This window comes from Neoarius graeffei, chromosome 13 (genome assembly GCF_027579695.1).
Source record: "Neoarius graeffei isolate fNeoGra1 chromosome 13, fNeoGra1.pri, whole genome shotgun sequence".
Taxonomy (NCBI): Eukaryota; Metazoa; Chordata; class Actinopteri; order Siluriformes; family Ariidae; genus Neoarius; species Neoarius graeffei.
In genome coordinates, this window is record NC_083581.1 from 60134100 (window position 1) to 60154502 (window position 20403).

Consider the following 20403-nt stretch of genomic DNA (forward strand, 5'->3'; position numbering starts at 1 on the left):
AGATATCTGAGGATGACTGGAGAACCGTTTGGGTGTGTCAAGCTAAAGCCACCAACTCTAGGGCCTGGCGAGAATTCTGCTGGAAGAACTTAAGATTTTTTATCACTCCTAAGTTGAAAGCTAAACAATGGGGTTACCAGGGTCAGAATAAATGCTGGAGACAGTGTGGACAGACCATGGCTGACCACGTCCATATATTCTGGGCCTGTCCCCTTATCCAGCCACACTGGCAGGATCTTGCAGGAGAAATTCAGTCAATCTTTGGTTTAAAAGTCAACTTTTATTTGTTGTCAACACTGTATTTGGGTAAATTCTCAGTTGGACTCAGGGCCCAGGACAAACTTTATAAAGTGCTCTTGGCTGCAAGCAAGAAGGCCATTACAAGGAAATGGCTGCAGTCAAATTTGCCATCGAGGAATGACTGGATTACTATTGTAGATGAAATACAATGCATGGAAAAACTGGCTTTCGCCTTAAGATTATGGACTGAACTTTACACAAAGTACTGGGAAAGGTGGACTTCATATTCTTTAAAATGTAACTCATTGTCTGTGTGAATAATCACTCCATTTTACATCAATGTATGGACTATGTCAGCCCTGTCAACCTACCTGCTCATTACTATTCTGTCTATTTTTGTTCTTTCTTTGTTCTTTGTTTCCTTGTTGTATTTTATAGTTGGAAAAAGAACTGAAAATTTAATAAAAAGAAAGTATATATTAAAAGAAATCCACAATACACAAAATCAGGATTTAAAAAAAATCAGTACAATTTTCACTTGATGCTAGCAAATAGATTTTACTAAAATTTGTTTTCCCTCATTTTCTCTCGAATTTGGTTTTGGCAATTCCCTCTCACCAGTCAGCTTTTACCCAGCATATGATAGATATCAATCCGTTAGCATGAAGGCTAAGGGCCGGGATATACCTGACACTACGTGACTTGTACGCTTGCGGACGCTATACTGACTATACTCGCGCGTGTATTTTATGTAAATCTGGAGGATTCCAGCAGGTGGCAGTGCTAGAAATCATCATGGTGAGAAAACAACATCTGGTTTCACGGTGCTGTGAGTTGAAGGAAGAAAGATGTTAAATTTAAAAATATTTTAATATTAAAAAATGTAAAAGAATTATTAAAAATTAAAGATAAACATTTCTCTTCCTCAAAGAATTCAGCCATGTTGATAACTTCAGACTAATAAACAACGATGCTAATGTCGCACACCAAAACATGAACACACTGCCACCCCAATTTTTGCTGGTATTGCAACTCAGGCACGCATCACGTTCATTTCTAATGACATGCTCAGAACACGTGTCAAAAGAGCACTGGGAACGCGGAAGCGTTCTGAACGTCAAGTATATTCTGGCCCTAACATGTGCTTCCTTTGTGACACATGAAGCCAGCCACTGCATCTTTTCAAACTGCTGCTCATTCTGTACCACAAGGCAGAGTAAGACACTCGAAGGAAAGCGCTATCTGCCTTCTTTTGCACACCAAGAGTTCACAGACACTTGATTGTTCATTCGAGTTTACAGACACTTGATTGATTCACTGGGATTGACAGGGTGAGAGAGCATGCCATCCCTCACATCCAGACAGTCGTGTATGGCTTGAATGCTTTTCTGCTAAGCAACTTACTATTAATGTGCATATCCTGCATTTATGTCTTCATTAAAAAAAAGAAAAGGAGTTTTGTCCATCGTCATCTAGTCATGATCAGTCACACACATCACAACTCGGTTCTCTAGACGAGAACGCTCAGCTTCAAACACCAGCCTGTGACTCGCCAGTGTTTCCTTTGGACCGGAATGGACCAGCATTGGGTTTCCGCTCTACAGAAATGAAACACAATACTATACATTACTTTTAAAATAAATTTTAAAAAATATATATGTGTTTCTCTCTAAACAAAATGTTTGGAGATATTTAAATACTGAACTGGACTGTATTCATGCATCACTAGCCTACTAGCTAAGGGACTGTATGCATCTTGCATTTAGAACATTGAAATCTCGAACATTTAACAATTATTCTGCAAAATCGAGTCGTACATGAGCTGATAGCCGATGAGGTGCGTAGCACCAAGTTGGCTATAAGCCATGTACAATGAGATTGAGCGGAATAACTGTTTTATTCTATCCACGTTCACTGGATTTTGAGAAACAGGGCATTTTTATTTTTTGCAAATTCAATAAATAAAATCTTTGTACAAAACATCTGACAAAATCATTTCTACTTTGAATGTAAACAAACTGGCAAAATGACAATAGCAATTTGTGGAAAATGCTATAATAATAATTCTTGAAAAAAAAGATACGCTCTTACCATCAAATACTTTTATTCCATATTTTATTGCTTTTTTGTATTTTTTGGGGGTTTTCTTATTCTTCTTTAGGGTTGTTTTTTTTTTTTTGGTGGTGGTGGTGGTGGTGGTTGGCAAACTAACTTAAAGGTGCATTACCAACACCGACTGGGATGTAGTGTGGAACAGGAGATATTGCAGGGGAAGACACGATATTCTATGAGCTCTTTCTGTTTCTTTTAAATACTTGATCATTTTTGGGGTTTTGTTTTCGAGTAGAGTTTTTATTTTGTCCTCACTTGGTTCAGCAACACACTCCGACATTTTGTTTTTCTCTACTCAAGGTATACAAGCTGATAGCCTGGTAGCAGAGTAGCCAATCAGAGCGCATGATTGCTCATATCCAGTGAATGTGGATAGAATAAATACTTATATACTTGAACATATACTCTCTTGAATATTTGAACATCAAGGCTGCTAACACTCATTTACTTCACTGTACACTTGTTAACACACCTCCCCTATACACTTAATATAACTGATTTACCTGTTACCGTACATATTGTCCACTGCCCATATATTCGGGATATAGAGTAGGGTCTAAAAGTCTGAGACCACATTATAAAATTTAAAACTAAAAATAAACAAAAAGTTTTAGAATTTTGAAAAAATGTTTAAAAAAAAAAGGAAAATGCACAAAATATTGACTATTTAATATTCAAGATGTTGCAGAATTTCTAGGTCACTGTTTAAATATAAGCAAATTTGGGGTATTGACCACTGCTTTGTACAAAAGGTGAGATTTTCTTTGGGCCTTATCCCTTCCACTGAAGCACGTGTTAAAACTAAACGCTGATGGATTTGATCGAACACGGATCATCAGGTTTTACACAAACTTGAAGAGTCTGTGTCAGCTCAAGTGCAAACGGTCATGAAAGAAAAAGGGGCCATACCAAATCATAAGAAACTCTAAAATTCATGTAAGTATTTCTAAGATTCTACTTTTCACTCAAGTTATTGCTGAGGTCATTTGTAATGAAAACCTTTGTGTTAAATTGAGAAAGAATGCCAAAAACAATCATTTTCACTAGTGGTCTCAGATTTTGGACCCCACTGTATACATACAGCAACTCACCCATGCTGTATAAGTCACTTAAAGGTCCCATGGCATGGTGGTTTGTTGATGCTTTAAATGGGCTCGTGGAGGCTTCCGGATGTTATATCCGCAGCCTTTCTCGAAATGAACCCTCGGTACGTAGATATAGCCTCCTGGGAGAAAGCCCCATTTCAGCGCTTTTCCCAGTGCGTCGTTTTGCTAATGAGAAGCAGGAGGCGGGGAAGGGTAGACGGTGGGGGCGTGCCATGGGGGGAGGGGGAGGGGCTGCCGATTGCCTCCCAAGCCGGCCGAGAGCGCTCCTCGTCGGGCACGGCCAGGCGGGCGAATGCCCTGGTCCGTCCATCCTGTCTAAAAAATGGTACAACTCGAGCCCATGGTAAAACTGGGACTTTGTCATTTTTTCCCGCCTGAGGCCCATGGTAAAACTGAGCAGTGGGACTTTGTCATTTTTTTCCGCATGAGGCCCATGGTAAAACTGCACTTCCAGGAGGGGCTGCCGTCTGCCTCCCAAGCCGGCCGAGAGCACTCCTCGTCGGGCACGGCCAGGCGGGCGAATGCCCTGGTCCGTCCGCCCTGTCTAAAAAAATGGTACAACTCGAGCCCATGTACCTGGCTAATTGCAGGAAGCGGTTAGCTGCACAGCTAATGTAGCCATTGCTAGGCTAACGCACCGATTTTAAAACATAGCAAAACGACCAGTTATACACTTACTTGTTCGGTGTTTGTTGCTGATGCGGCAGGGATGCTTGGCACAGACCCAGGCTTCAGTGGCAGTTGATGTGCAAAACCTGCCCTACTGTCCCAAGTTGTGGAAACATTCATCAGGAAAATGCTTCTGACAAACATACACCGTCTTAGGTAGACTCGACGGCGTATTATTGAAGTAAATAAAATTAAGCCACTGCGTCTTCAGGGGCTCTCCCGTTGGCAGTAAAAACAGACTCGTTTCTGTGTTGTCACATCCATGTACAGCGCAATTTCCATGTTGCGTCTTCTATGGGCTCCTCACTACAAAATGTAGTCATGTGTTCTGCGCATGCGCAGTAGGCTTCGCACATGCGCAGTAGGCTTGGTAGGACAAACAGCAACTTTTGAGTTGGGCGGGCAATCCATACAGTGGGTGGGAATCCAGGGGGGGGGCGTGGGGATCATCTCCCTTGCTGACGTAGGCAAGGGAAGAGTTTACCAACGCACCGTTTTGACGTGCCATTCTCAAATGTTGGGCATAGTTTGGTTTACACATTATGAAATTTCTAGCCACTGGGGTGACTTAAGAAGGTCAGAGGAACTCATTTTAATGTTAAAAAAACTCAGAAAGTGAAAATTTCATGCCATGGGACCTTTAAGGGCTTCATATTTATTTGCACTTTAAAATTCTATCTCGGCCCTTTGACCTATAGTTACTGTTCATTGCACATATATTGTATTCACTCTCTCCGTCTATGCACCTATTGTCTGTCTTTTGTCTCCTGTCTTTGTACAACTGTCTTTGTCTATTCTCCGTCTTGCACCACAGAAGTAGCTTGATGTTTCATTATACTGTACAACCCCTGTATTTTTTTCCTGCATGCTGTTTATTATTATTATTATTATTATTATTATTATTATTATATTTTTCAAAAATTTAGTTATACATGTATATAATTATATATTCTTTCCCTTTGCTTATTTATTTTTTTGTTTGTTTAGAATTTTTTATATCCTTAGCCTATTTTTATTAAGTGTGTCTTTGCTTATAGTTTAGCATTGTAAGAGGCAAATTTTGTTTTGGATTATGCTAATAAACCATTATTAATTATTATTATTATTATTATTATTATTATTAATGACAATAAAGTTGAACGGAATCAGTTATTGCTGGGTTTCAGTCACGTGACTTTTCTTAGCAGTTTTACCGGAAGTGAAATAGCTGGTGGTCTAAACGGCTGCTGTAGTGCAAACAACTAGCGATAACTCATCAGAGTACGCTCGTAATCTAGAAGCCACTGGTCACTTTAGATATATTCAGAAGATTGCTATGTGCAATGGAACCGACCCCTACAGTCTGGGAAAGAAGGATTTGTCATACGATCTCATAAACTACCCTTCAGTCGAGTTCCCCGACATCTCGATCTATCTGGTGTTACAGACGCCCTTCTACACCGCAAAACAGATGAAAGCGTGGAAGAGTATGGAGGCTTACAACTTTTTTGTATGTGGCTGGGTAAAGGACCTTGGTATCAAGTTGCTGCCGAATGAATCCTGGATTGTTTTTGCCTGTGTAAGTATGTTTTTTAAGCTTTTCGTTCGCGTCTTTACAACGAAGCGCTGCAAGTTGAAGTGTAAACAAACAACAGTTCACTTGATTCTCACTTGTGTTGGCTCTTATCTCTCAGCTAAATCATTCACAAAGATCATCAGAAACCCCTTTAAAGACCTGGATCTTAGTTAAACAAGACGGAGAAGTGATCACGGTGCATTGTAACTGTATGGCTGGGGAAGAATCTGGTCACAACCTTCATGCATATGGACTTTGTGAGGAGGAAACAAAGAAACAGCTGGGGACTTTAGCGCTTCGTGACTAAAAGAAGTACCGTAAAATAACGACACACCGCAAGAAAAGTACTTGGAAAACACTAAGGACATAGCTGAGCGGGAGATACAAACCTTTCACCAAGTGATCACTGCAAACTCGAGCATGCTTCGACTCGGCTCCCTTCGATTTCAGCGAGAGGTTCAAAAGCCACCTTTCTCGACGTGTTTTTGTGAAATCCTGTGTTCGTTCACCCTTTATTAGTTCATGGGGAACCCTGAAGAAACTTTTTATCAGTTTCACAGTTTGATCGATTCAAACAACCTAAAACAATGCAAGTGTAAGGCATTTTTCATGCAAGTAATGCACTTTCTCCATACAAACGCTTTGTCAACTGAGCTTTGGTAGACCACCAGATAAAGTTTTGAATAATTAATGAGGCGGATTCACGTGAAACCCAGCAATTCAGTATAATCTTCCTTATGATAGCAATTCAGACATTATAAAATTATTTAAATGCTTTCTAAAATAGTGTTGCTTAATGCTTTATTCTGCTGATTAATCAGGATTTCTGGCTGCAAAGCCAATCCCAGGTTTATATTAATTTGCTTGTTCTAATATGTCATGTTTTCTATAGTAACAAAATAAACTTATATGACGCATCCAACATACATGTGATTAAAAATTGTGAGTGATTGTTGATATGGTGAAGCTTTTTGTGAGAAGATGTTTATTTAGCATTTTTGGAAAGCATCTCCATTGTCAGTGCTTTTTAACAGCCAGAGGTAAAAGGTTTTTTTTAGTCTTTAAGACTTCAGGACTATGTGCTTTCTCTAGAACAGGAAAAGCTGCAATTTTGTCTCATTAACTTGAGGAGAGAGGGGGAAAAAAAGGAGAGATTGGTCATGGAATTACTGTCCCCTATGACAAAAGTGATAACAAGGAAGAACTTTCATGGAAATGTGTTTTAAAGAAAACATTAAACATTACTAGAGTATAAATTAATTTTCAGGAAAGATGACTGAGTACTTTCTGGTTTCTCAGTCAAGCTGCGTTGTTTGTTAACTTCAAGCCAGAAAAAGAGGTCAGAGAGCGAGTATTTATAACACAAGTTAGTAAGTAACTAACTTGTCTTGCTGACCTTCCACAACATTAAAGGGGAACTCATCTCATCTCATTATCTCTAGCCGCTTTATCCTTCTACAGGGTCGCAGGCAAGCTGGAGCCTATCCCAGCTGACTACGGGCGAAAGGCGGGGTACACCCCGGACAAGTCGCCAGGTCATCACAGGGCTGACGCATAGACACAGACAACCATTCACACTCACATTCGCACCTACGGTCAATTTTAGAGTCACCAGTTAACCTAACCTGCATGTCTTTGGACTGTGGGGGAAACCGGAGCACCCGGAGGAAACCCACGCGGACACGGGGAGAACATGCAAACTCCACACAGAAAGGCCCTCGCCGGCCCCGAACCCAGGACCTTCTTGCTGTGAGGCGACAGCGCTAACCACTACACCACCGTGCCGCCCTAAAGGGGAACTGAAGGCAAATATTTTATTATCAAAATTCTCATCTCATCTCATTATCTCTAGCCGCTTTATCCTGTTCTACAGGGTCGCAGGCAAGCTGGAGCCTATCCCAGCTGACTACGGGCGAGAGGTGGGGTATACCCTGGACAAGTCGCCAGGTCATCACAGGGCTGACACATAGCCCATGTTTACATTAGACCGTATCAGCGGATCATCAGATTAACGTTTTTAAAACGATTAGTGTGCACACAGCAACACCAATACACGATTTGCGTGCACACAGCAATACCAATACACGGATACGCTCGGCTCCGCAGGCATCCTGCGCTCCAAATCACTCCGCCCTGAACAGCGAGTGCCCTCTGGAGGGTGCGCACTCCGGCCCTGCGCAGCTCACAGAGCACGCGAGTGAAGTGCACAAGCTGTGATTCGGGACTGAGACGCTGTGTGTGTGATCCCAGCGCACATCACTTACCACTTGCAAGTGGAAGGATGGCAAGCCTAAAGACAATCTCAACTACACAATGGGCAGTATTTGCATCAGTATTTGCAGTATTTTCATACTTTTATACTCTTTAATGAAAGGTGATACAAGGTGGAAGTCCGCGCCGTTTTTCAGCAGTCGCGTCACATGACCAACGCCAGCGAATCAGGAAGGTGGATGTCACAGTGACGTTGTCCAATGAGATGCCAGCTAGAGCTCAGCACAGCGTATCCGCGTATTCTGAATGTTTACACAGCACCGGAGCTGACACGATCTGGATTGAATACGTGGACCCTGGCGGATTCCCGTTTCCCGGCGTTTCCAGGCGGTTTAATGTAAACGGACAGTGCATCCGCGAAGAAAACGAGACAGATACGGTCTAATGTAAACGTAGCCATAGACACAGACAACCATTCACACCTACGGTCAATTTAGAGTCACCAGTTAACCTAACCTGCATGTCTTTGGACTGTGGGGGAAACCGGAGCACCTGGAGGAAACCCACGCGGACACGGGGAGAACATGCAAACTCCACACAGAAAGGCCCTCGCCGGCCACGGGGCTCGAACCCGGACCTTCTTGCTGTGAGGCGACAGCACTAACCACTACACCACCGTGCTGCCCTTATCAAAATTCTATTTATCTCATTTTATTAAAAATAGGAATGCATTTTTGATAGCTATTTTGTCACTGCTATAGCAAGTTATGAGTGTTTGAAATACGCTATATAATATATCAGTCCAAATGTCAAAGCAATGGCCGTAAACGAGATGCATTGAGACCTGTACGAGACATCGTAGGATGGAAGTAAAACGTACAGCGGAAATCAAAGTGACCGACATCTGCCAACATGGTCAAAAGATGCGCGCGCCAACATCTGCCAACATGGTCGAACGCTGATGTAATCAAGCCGGAAGTTTTGTTTGTTTTGATAGCAATCAGGAAAGTTTGAAAAAAGTAGGCAGTAATCGTCATTTAAACTCGTTTTTGTGCAACATTTTGTTTGGAAAACAGTTTTCAAAATGGCGGCACTGACACCTGGCTGACACTTCACGTTTCGAAGTCTCGCACAAGTCTCGTGAAGATCACACGGATAAGCGACGCCTACCGTGGACCAAACGAACTAAATTCAACATGGCTAAAAACCAAATAGGCTGATAAGTATAATATTTAATTGCAATTAGTTGCCAATATGAGTTACGATATAAAGTTACTAAAATCGAAAATGTAATTGAATAACACATTAAGAAATAAAGCAAGTTTTAAAATGACTTCAGTTCTCCTTTAAATGTATCCATGTTACTACAGTTAAGATGTTCAATTTTTACAAATTGCCTAATGAAAAAAAAAAATTGCAATCCTTGGCAGGTTGCTGTGGTAGAAGAGGAATAAAACATTTCAAGGTGTGCTGTTATTGGCTATTCACTCAGGTTTGTTGACGGTGGAGTGGCTGACTGCTTTATGCCTCAGAACTCCCTCATGTCTGTTACCTTCTGGATCTCCCTTTTAGTTATGCGGTCGTAGTTTGAGTCTCTGCTTGCACTCAGCGCACAATGTATACTGTTCTTAACCACTGTGTGACAATGGGTATACCTAACAACCTGCATTTTTGTTGTTTTTTTTCTCTTTCTCTCTCTGTCGAGGTACATGTCAGTCCTGAGATATCAGTAATGCTGGCCTCTCCTGCTCTTTGGACCTGCCTGATCCATCCTGATGCCCTACTTCTGGCTGGAGTTCTCATCACATCACTCCTATGCAGGCTGGCCCCATATGGACAGTTGAAAGATAATTAGAAGATGGTTCTGGACACTTAGTTTTGCTACAATGGCTGAGGACTATAATTGCCATGATAACTTTAGGACTCTCGAGTCCCCATCAGGGCAGCACAGTGGTGTAGTGGTTAGCACTGTCGCCTCAGAGCAAGAAGGTTCTGGGCTTGAGCCCAGTGGCTGACGGGGGCCTTTCAGTGTGGAGTTTGCATGTTCTCCCCGTGGGTTTCCTCCGGGTGCTCCGGTTTCCCCCACAGTCCAAAAGACATGCAGATTAGGCTAATTGGTGGCTCCAAATTGACCGTTGGTGTGAATGTGAGTGTGAATTGTTGTTTATCTCTGGCCAAGTTTACATTAGACCGTATCTGTCTTGTTTTCTTCGCGGATGCACTGTCCATTTACATTAAACCGCCTGGAAACGCCGGGAAACGGGAATCCGCCAGGGTCCACGTATTCAATCCAGATCGTGTCTGGTCCGGTGCTGTGTAAACATTGAGAATACGCGGATACGCTGTGCTGAGCTCTAGCTGGCGTCGTCATTGGACAACGTCACTGTGACATCCACCTTCCTGATTCGCTGGCGTTGGTCATGTGACGCGACTGCTGAAAAACGGCGCGGACTTCCGCCTTGTATCACCTTTCATTAAAGAGTATAAAAGTATGAAAATACTGCAAATACTGATGCAAATACTGCCCATTGTGTATTTATGATTGTCTTTAGGCTTGCCATCCTTCCACTTGCAAGTGGTAAGTGATATGCACTGAGATCACACACACAGCGGCTCAGTCCCGAATCACTGCTCGTGCGCTATACTCGCGCGCTCTGTGAGCTGCGCAGGGCCGGAGTGCGCACCCTCCAGAGGGCACTCGCTGTTCAGGGCGGAGTGATTTGGAGCGCAGGATGCCTGCGGAGCCGAGCGTATCCGTGTATTGGTGTTGCTGTGTGCACGCGAATCGTGTATTGGCGTTGCTGTGTGCACGCGAATCGTTTTAAAAACGTTAATCTGATAATCCACTGATACGGTCTAATGTAAACCCCACCTCTATGTCAGCCCTGCGATGACATGGCGACTTGTCCAGGGTGTACCCCGCCTCTCACCCATAGTCAGCTGGGATAGGCTCCAGCTTGCCCACGACCCTGCACAGGATAAGCGGTTACGGATAATGGATGGATGGAGTCTCCATCAATGAACAGTTGTGGGGGTGTCGTGGCTCAGGTGGATAAGGCGCCATACCATAAATCCGGGGACCTGGGTTCGATTCCAACCTGAGGTCATTTCCCGATCCCTCCCCATCTCTCTCCTGCTCATTTCCTGTCTCTACACTGTCCTATCCAATAAAGGTGGAAAAAGCCCCAAAAAAATCTTAAAAAAAAAAAAATGAACAGTTGTAATGTCAATAAAATGGACTTCATGCTAAAACTATAATGAATTTCCTGGTTACCCAGTTGCACTTTTTGACTATATAGGACACAGTTATAGAAGCAGGTTATTTATAAATAACCTGCTTCTGATATCTCTCTGATATCACCCAAATGAGGATGTGTTCCCTTTTGAGTCTGGTTCCTCTCATGTTTTCTTCCTCATGTTGTCTGAGGGAGTTTTTCCTTGCCACCATCACCTCAGGCTTGCTCATAAGTGATAAATAAATTCATTAGGGATCAAATTAGTTCATATGTTTAAAGTATTTATCCCTCGCCCAAATGAAGTTTGAAACGGGTTCCATCCGTCCATCCGTCCGTCCGTACGGTCACGTTTTCGTTTCCGGTCCATATCTTTAAAACTACTGAAGATATCGTCATGAAACTTTGTATACATATCAAGCAACATGTGAACTGGTGCCTTTTGCTATTTTTTGAAAGAATTTTTTTTCAAATTTTTACATAAAAAATAGATTTTTACAGTTTCTAAGAGCAATGTTCGTTTCCAGAGCATATATCCAAAACTATTCATGATATGGATTTGAAACTTGGTATACATGTTCACAAGGTGATGTAGATGTGCCTTTTCATACTAAGAAATTTGAGATTTTAATTTTTCATGTTTCGATGGAAACAATTTCAGACTTATTCTCTCAGGTTAGTCTGAGGGGTAGGTTTGGTTTCTGGAGCAGAACTTGAAAACTACGAGTGGTATGGTCTTGCAAGTTGGTATATGTGTTGATTAAGTAATGTATATGTGCCTTTTGATACTAAGAAATGTGAGAAATTTTCATTTTTAGCTCACCTGGACCAAAGGTCCGGTGGGCTTATGTCATGGGCTGCTGAAGTCAGTGTAAAGAGGTAGGGTTGGTTTCCTGCAGCAGAACTTGAAAAATATGACAAATAATATCTTGAAACTTGGTATATAGTTGGTATATAGGACGGGGGATATAGATGACTCTGTCTTCTTGTTATCTTTCTGTAAAGCTTCTTTGCGACAATGTCTGTTGTTAAAAGCACGATACAAAGAAACTGACTTGACCTGACCATTGGAAAATAATCAGCTTCACATCAGGCTGAATCACACCACACCATCATTGATTCTCTTCCAATAACCGCTAGTCTTGTCATGTTTTATTCCTTACATTAATTACAATGTTATAAAATATATACATGTTGTCCAAAATCAGGAAGTGTAAGTGATATAAATAACTAACCGCTACAGCTGAAACGAAAGCGTCAACAAGATGATAATCTGCAGCACCATGACCACCATTGCCGAAGTTCCCTGGTATGTTCATAGCTACCGTGTGCTTTGTGGATGTCTGAGTAAGAAAGTCGAATACTTTGATCTCATGTCCGTTGTAGGTCAGCTCCCCCTGTGGAACAGATGCAGAGATGTCAAATTTAAGATACCATCAAAAACCACTGGGATCGGCTCTCAATCCATAGACACCCTGATCCTCAATGAATGAATACACTGAAAACCAATACAAATTCATGACTGGTACATAATGTCCTAATGTCCTACCTTACTGCCATAGATGCTTGTTTTGCGCTGACATATGTGTTCCGTAAATGCCACCATGCTAAAAGAAGCAGTGAGGCCTCCTTCAAATTCCATATTAACAACCTGAAATAGAAAAGAGGAATATGACCAAGCACTTTAACTCACATTTGTTAAAGGATACTGTTAGAATCCTTTGTCTAATCAGTCACACACAGTGCCTACGGCCCCTCCTCCACCTTTTCCGTGCGTAAACAATTCTTTGTTAAGCCTGCGCACACACACCTAATCTTATTACCTCATGTCACCATTTTTGTGCCTTGATTTGTTAAACTGCTGCTAGTATTAGTGAATGTACCTGATCAGTATTATTCTCATTTGATTGTCATTTTAATAAATTAAATATTTACAAGAAACTGTCTTGTCTGTTTTGCTGCAGTATTACTTGAAGCCATCCTCTGCCATCACATAATTCACATTGCCTTCAATGATCTAGCACAGGGGTTTTCAAAGTGTGGGAGAGTCAGCCCCCCCTCGGAGAGCAAATAAACAACAGCGCCCCCCCTTACAATTTTTGTTGTTGCTATACTTAATGTTCCATTCGTATTTAAAAAAAATGGTTGTTGTACACATTATTTTTTCTTTTTCACATTTTAAACATCTGTGCTTTTTAAAACATCTTGTTTTACACATTTTAAACATCTCATAGTATCGTTAGCTAGCACCTCTTTGCAGACAACACACTGTGGCAGTGGAGCATCTTCAGATCCAGTCCATGAAAATCCAAACTTTAAATAATCGTGGTCATACTTCCTTCTTTTTCCAGTCCCCCAGGATTCCGCGGGCCTTTTTTGTGATTGTTGAGGGCTAAAATGTCTGATGTTGCGGGGGGTTTCCAAAAAAATTGCGATGAAAGTTGCGGTGTTTAGGTTTTTGTTGCGATTACATTGCGGGAGGAAGTGAAAGTTGCGAGAAATTGTTGCGATTTTCTCTTTTTGTGATTAAAATTGAGTGATATGTTAAATATTAAGTTATTACTGAAAAACTATTGATTAAAAAAACAAAGACACTGAGAAATGGTCCTATAAACAACTTTACCAATATAAAAGATTACCAGGACTACAAAAATGCAGAAAAATAGGCTTTACTTATCCAAATGCACCTGTTGGTTCAAAAGTTAAAGTGCAGAGAACCTCACAGCACAACATGAAGTTACCTTCAAATATAATATAAATGCCTCAGCTTTCATGGAAGAAAAAAAACTATTAATACTAGTACTGTGTGCAGGCAGTCTCTCCTGAAGACTAAATTAAACAATAATTATAAACTAATAAAATAAATGGCTCAGGCTTCATAGAAGAAAAATAAACAATTTGAACAGAATCTCACAGTATGATGCTGAAGCTGCCTAAACAATGGAAAATAAAATACCATTTTGGCAAAAATGTTGGCATCCATTAATTTCTTGTATTAAGTAAAAAAATAATAAAGTGCACACAGTCCTTCACTGTAAACATAACACACTTTCAGTAACAGAATTTAAGCCTACAGAAACACTGACTCGCACATCATGCAATGTTGCCAGATACTGCTGACGTTTTCCAGTCCAAAATATATTCAAAACCCGCCAAAATGCACTTGAAACCGCCAATCTGGCAACACTGCGTGCATGCGGCTTCTCTTGAACATAGACATCCAGAAGTAAGGCGGAAGGTAGTTTGTCGATGTCACCTCAAGACGACGCCAACGGTTGGTCAAATTTGCGGGAAAGTTGCGGTGATTGGATATAATTGCAACACCGCCCTGAATTCGCGGGGATTGGTTGAATTTGCGCTGAAGTTGCAAATCGCAACATCCTGGAGGCTCTGTTTTTCTTTGCTTGGTCGTCTCCTCACTCCCTGTAGCTTTAGGTACTAAAAATCGATCCATTTTGTCTCTCACGTTGCGCCCCCCCTGAAGAACTCTGGCGCCCCCCAGGGGAGGCGCGCCCCACACTTTGAAAAGCCCTGATCTAGCATATCACTAGAGTAATTCATTCGTTAATTTAATAATTAATAGCAATATTGATTAGTAAAAATCACACAATCACACACACACGGACATCTCCATATACACATTATTCCCTACTGTTAATTTTGGTTTTTCATTTAATTTTAAATTCAGTGTTATATTTGAATTCTAATTTTTTGTATAATTGTATTATAATTGTTTTGTATAAATGTATTGTATATGAATATATCAATAATAAAAAAAAGAAAAGAAAAAAAATATATATATATTGATTCGTAAAATTAATGAACTGATATGTTATGAGACCGATTTAATAACGTAATTGCATCCACATAATTTTGGCGCCTCATGTTAGGACTGGTATTATACCTACATAGCCTGGTGCCTTGTGTGAGGAGTGCAATTGCACCTACGGTACATAATTTTGGTGCACCGTGTGAGGCATGGTACTATTGTACCCACAATTTTTGGTGCACCATGTGAGGTATGGTACTATTGTACCTACAATACCATATATTTCTGGATATATGACCAACTTTAAGGACAAAACTAAATTGTCGAACCTGATTTGAGCAGACATCGTTGTCACACTCATAGACACAGCGACCGTATGGACCTGTTTTCAAGGCCTCAGTTACTGACTCAATATCAGGAACTGAATTCCTGCACACAACTGACACTGGCCAGCTTACCCATCCCTAGAACACAAAGTACCAAAAGATTAGCAGGAGAGGTCTTTAAGCGTCTTCTTTCAAAATGGCAAATCAATATAGTCGTACTCAATATCGTATGCATATGACAAATATAACAGGTATAGCATTCAGATTCAGGGGAAGGAAAAGGAAAAATGCAGCTTAAGTAAACTTTACCTTTCTCACTCTGTCCAGGTAGATTTTCTTTGCAGAATAAGGACAGTCTTTTTCTACAGAACAATCTAAGCAACGATTTGCTGCTCCTGGTGGCTAAATAAAAAGACACATTATTTCAGTTATTTCACATTTCATTATCAGCAGATTGTAACTATAGATTTTGTTGGAGAAGGCCGACATTAGTAATGACATAACCTCAAACAAAATTAAGTTGAGACACTATCACACTTGATGTACTGTATGCTAAAGAAGAAGAACTTTATTTATCACACATACCCGTACTTGGGCGGCAGGGTGGTGTAGTGGTTAGCACTGTCGCCTCACAGCAAGAAGGTTCTCGGTTCAAGCCCAGCAGCCTTGCTTGTGAACACATGTGCATGTTCACTGCTTCACACACGTGAGCAATGAGCACACACACATACCCAGAGCAGTGGACAGCTATGCTACAGCCTGGGGAGCAGCTGGAGGTTAGACCACCCCATGTTAACTTAACCTGCATGTCTTTGGACTGTGAGGGAAACCGGAGCACCCGGAGGAAACCCACACAGACACGGGGAGAACATGCAAACTCCACACAAAAAGGCCCCTGTCGGCTGTTGGACTCGAACCCAGAACCCTCTGAGGCGACAGTGTTAACCACTACAGCACCGTGAATTTTAGAGTAGCCATGTGATAGGCAGTTGAGAGTCAACAACATATAGTCATCCAGCATACACTAAAGCAGGTTATTTTGAGCTATACCTTCAACTGTGTTCAAGGCAATCTCAACCAGAGTTCAAGGTAATAAAATGGGTACCGTATGAGTACATGTGGCTACTGCTTATAAATAAAATTGTTTCCTGATACAATGTCCACACAGTAAATATAGCATATATAAATGTTATCAATTATAATCGCCTCATTTCTTGCAAGAATCACCAAGCTGTGAGTAGCATCAGGGCTTGGAGTATTTTGGTTACCAATTTTGTTTACTGCGTTTTGTTCCAAATACAGTGCTGTGAACTAGATGTCATCTCATCTCATCATCTCTAGCCACTTTATCCTGTTCTACAGGGTCGCAGGCAAGCTGGAGCCTATCCCAGCTGACTATGGGCGAAAGGCGGGGTACACCCTGGACAAGTCGCCAGGTCATCACAGGGCTGACACATAGACACAGACAACCATTCACACTCACATTCACACCTACGGTCAATTTAGAGTCACCAGTTAACCTAACCTGCATGTCTTTGGACTGTGGGGGAAACCGGAGCACCTGGAGGAAACCCACACGGACACGGGGAGAACATGCAAACTCCACACAGAAAGGCCCTCGCCGGCCACGGGGCTTGAACCCGGACCTTCTTGCTGTGAGGCGACAGCGCTAACCACTACACCACCGTGCCACCCATGAACTAGATCCATTTTCAAAATAGTAAGAAAGTATTTGTTCGTGAATTGTCTTGGAAGAATTATTTAGTACTAATGAGCACATTTTTTTGTTTCACAAGTGTAGTGTAAAGACTAAAATAAAAAATAAAATTAAAAAATTAAAGCGAATAGCAGAAGTTTGATATCGGCTTTTCAATATATCGGCCAAAAAACTCAAAAAAACAAAACAAACAAACAAACAAAAAAACTTTCATTTGACCTTTCAGAAGGACCAAACAAAAGCTGTGATAATCAAAAGGTCAATTTTCTTAAAATAAACACTACTTACTTGATATCGAATCAGTAGCCTTGGTGAACCACGAGGTGAATTTCATTTATCTTTTTACTCTGCTGATTATCTTCCGATACTACAAAGTTATAATGAGGTCTCTCTTATTTGTTTCTGGTTCTGACTGGTTCCGAATTTTATCAAGAAATAGAACGGGTAATCGAACTTGATCAGGATAAGTGCTGATTGGTTACGAAGTTTCGCTATTCTTATTCTGTTCTTACATTCTTGTATTCGTTCTTGTGTACCTTTGATAACGTGAGATCAACTGTTCGTATCATGAGATCATGAGTCACCATTCTGGTGATTGTAATGCTTGTGTGTATGCGCATGCACAGTGCGCTATTGTTACACTCATTCTTACAACACTATGACATAGTGGCTACTGCCTCGCTTCGCCTTTATGAGGCAGTAGCCACAATAAACCAGAGTTGACAAGTTTTCCAGCAACATTTCCAGCCTGGCTACATCTCAAAACCCACAAAAAAAAAAGATTTATATATACATATATATATATATATATTTCATTTCATTATCTCTAGCCGCTTTATCTTTCTACAGGATCACAGGCAAGCTGGAGCCTATCCCAGCTGTCTACGGGCGAAAGGCGGGGTACACCCTGGACAAGTCGCCAGGTCATCACAGGGCTGACACATAGACACAGACAACCATTCACACTCACATTCACACCTACGGTCAATTTAGAGTCACCAGTTAACCTAACCTGCATGTCTTTGGACTGTGGGGGAAACCGGAGCACCCGAAGGAAACCCACGCGGACATGGGGAGAACATGCAAACTCCGCACAGAAAGGCTCTCGCCGGCCATGGGGCTCGAACCCGGACCTTCTTGCTGTGAGGCGACAACGCTAACCACTGCACCACCGTGCCACCCCATATATATGAGTGATTCCACGCTTATGGGTACTGAAATGGGGACATGAACTTATTTTTAAAACTTCACCTAAAACCATTTCTTTTTTTACCATCAGGTCACAAAACATGTAATCTTTAATGAATGATATGTTAAAAGATAACTTTAATTTTCTGAGATGTAATAAAAACATATTTATATGCCAAAGTCAAGCCTATGAGTTCCAAAATGATGTCTGTTACATTACTTCTGTTACGATTGTCCATCTCGCGTCTGTTACAAATTAATTACAATCTAGCTATATACCATGTTAATCTTATTGAAAGAATGTGTATGTTTATTCTACTACACATGTTTATTAATTATATTTGCTAAAACATCACCTTCCTATGTTTCAAAAAGTAATTCTACATTGTTAAAATTGAGAATATATATGTCCACAACACTTCTGTTACGTTCTGACTTTGGCATATAAATATGTTTTTATTACATCTCAGAAAATTAAAGTTATCTTTTAACATATCATTCATTAAAGATTACATGTTTTGTGACCTGATGGTAAAAAAGAAACGGTTTTAGGTGAATTTTTAAAAATAAGTTCATGTCCCCATTTCAGTACCCATAAGCGTGGAATCACTCATATATATACATACACACACTACCGTTCAAAAGTTTGGGGTCACTTTGAAATGTCCTTATTTTTGAAAGAAAAGCACTGTTCTTTACAATGAAGATCACTTTAAACTAATCAGAAATCCACTCTATACATTGCTAATGTGGTAAATGACTATTCTAGCTGCAAATGTCTGGTTTTTGGTGCAATATCTCCATAGGTGTATAGAGGCCCATTTCCAGCAACTCTCACTCCAGTGTTCTAATGGTACAATGTGTTTGCTCATTGCCTCAGAAGGCTAATGGATGATTAGAAAACCCTTGTACAATCATGTTAGCACAGCTGAAAACAGTTGAGCTCTTTAGAGAAGCTATAAAACTGACCTGCCTTTGAGCAGATTGAGTTTCTGGAGCATCACATTTGTGGGGTCGATTAAATGCTCAAAATGGCCAGAAAAATGTCTTGACTATATTTTCTATTCATTTTAATATTATGGTGGTAAATAAAAGTGTGACTTTTCATGGAAAACACAAAATTGTCTGGGTGACCCCAAACTTTTGAATGGTAGTGTATAATTTGAGCGTAGGAAACGGAGACATGTTTTTTTCTTTTCATCAGATATTATGTGGGAAAGAGGCGTTTCACATATTTATGATGGACAGACATTATCCACTCCACAACCCCCTTTTCTTTTCCTAATATACCCTCACCGGCCACTTTAACAGGAACTTGTTCTTGAATCTCAAACTCCTGTTCTTGGCTGGCAGGAGTGGAACCCAGTGTGTTCTTCTGCTGTTGCATGCAGAGATGCTTTTCTGCTCACCACGGCTATAAAGAGTTGCTATGTGTCGCTATAGCCTTCCTGGCAGCTCAAACCAATCTGTCCATTTTCCTCTGACCTCTCTTACCACCTACCTCTGCCCCACCTACCTCTATGAGCCGCCATTGCATTTTCATGTGCTCGGTTATAAAACAGCTTTATTCAGTTGAAAACTAACCTTGTTTTCTTTTCGGAAATGGCTGAGGGATCCAAATGATGAAACTTTTATGCACCTGTAAATCATAAAACAAGAAACTCGTTTAAATAAAATGGTTTTTTCCCCGATTTATAAAACTCTTTGGCCCATGTTTTTTTATAATAAAGCAAACAAACAGAACAGATTTGTTGTTTTTATATTCCAAACCTGCGTCCTCCAGCCCAGTGATGAATCAGGTCCAGGTCATGGCAGGATTTGGCTAGAAGAGCAAAAGAGCTCTCTGCCTCATTTCTCCAATTTCCTCTCACAAAGGAGTGAGCAAAGTGGTAAAAGCCCACCTGACAAAAAGATCATATACATGAATGCACGTTAATCTGAATAATGTGCTATTTGTTTTTAGTATAAAACACAGTGGTGATTATAGAAAATCACACGCGCTGATTGGTCGAGAGATTCAGACTATTTCTCAATAATCACCTTGAGCGACTTGGCAAAATGGTGACCAATCGTTTCGTCACTGTAAGTTAGGAAGAATGAGAAATTATGAAAGAAAATGCTGTTCCGAAAAGCACTAAAGATGCTACGAAGTTTGGTCTAAAACTATTCAAAGGTAAGGTGGAGTTATGAGTTATTTTATCGATTTCAAAAAGTATTTTATGTGAGTCGGCATCGATAAGCGACAAGTCTGCACGCATTACGTTTGCATGCCGCTTT

At 40.9% G+C, this 20403-nt stretch overlaps 1 protein-coding gene across 3 annotated transcripts in view; it reads right to left on the reverse strand.

Moving 5' to 3' along the window:
* Positions 1 to 20403, reverse strand: part of zgc:154075 (uncharacterized protein LOC556929 homolog) — a 52151-nt gene that overhangs the window by 12386 nt on the left and 19362 nt on the right. The window contains exons 8-15 of one of the 3 annotated variants that reach the window (XM_060936952.1): positions 19897 to 20027; positions 19711 to 19765; positions 15531 to 15623; positions 15225 to 15359; positions 12676 to 12777; positions 12362 to 12523; positions 11950 to 12030; positions 1789 to 1838 (exon numbers count right to left, since the gene is read on the reverse strand). In XM_060936952.1, the coding sequence (XP_060792935.1) occupies positions 11977 to 12030; positions 12362 to 12523; positions 12676 to 12777; positions 15225 to 15359; positions 15531 to 15623; positions 19711 to 19765; positions 19897 to 20027 (732 nt within the window). In that variant the 3' untranslated portion in view covers positions 1789 to 1838; positions 11950 to 11976. Of the gene's footprint in view, positions 1 to 302; positions 1839 to 11949; positions 12031 to 12361; positions 12524 to 12675; positions 12778 to 15224; positions 15360 to 15530; positions 15624 to 19710; positions 19766 to 19896; positions 20028 to 20403 lie in introns of those variants that run through there. The other 2 variants (XM_060936951.1, XM_060936953.1) reach the window with 2 other exon arrangements.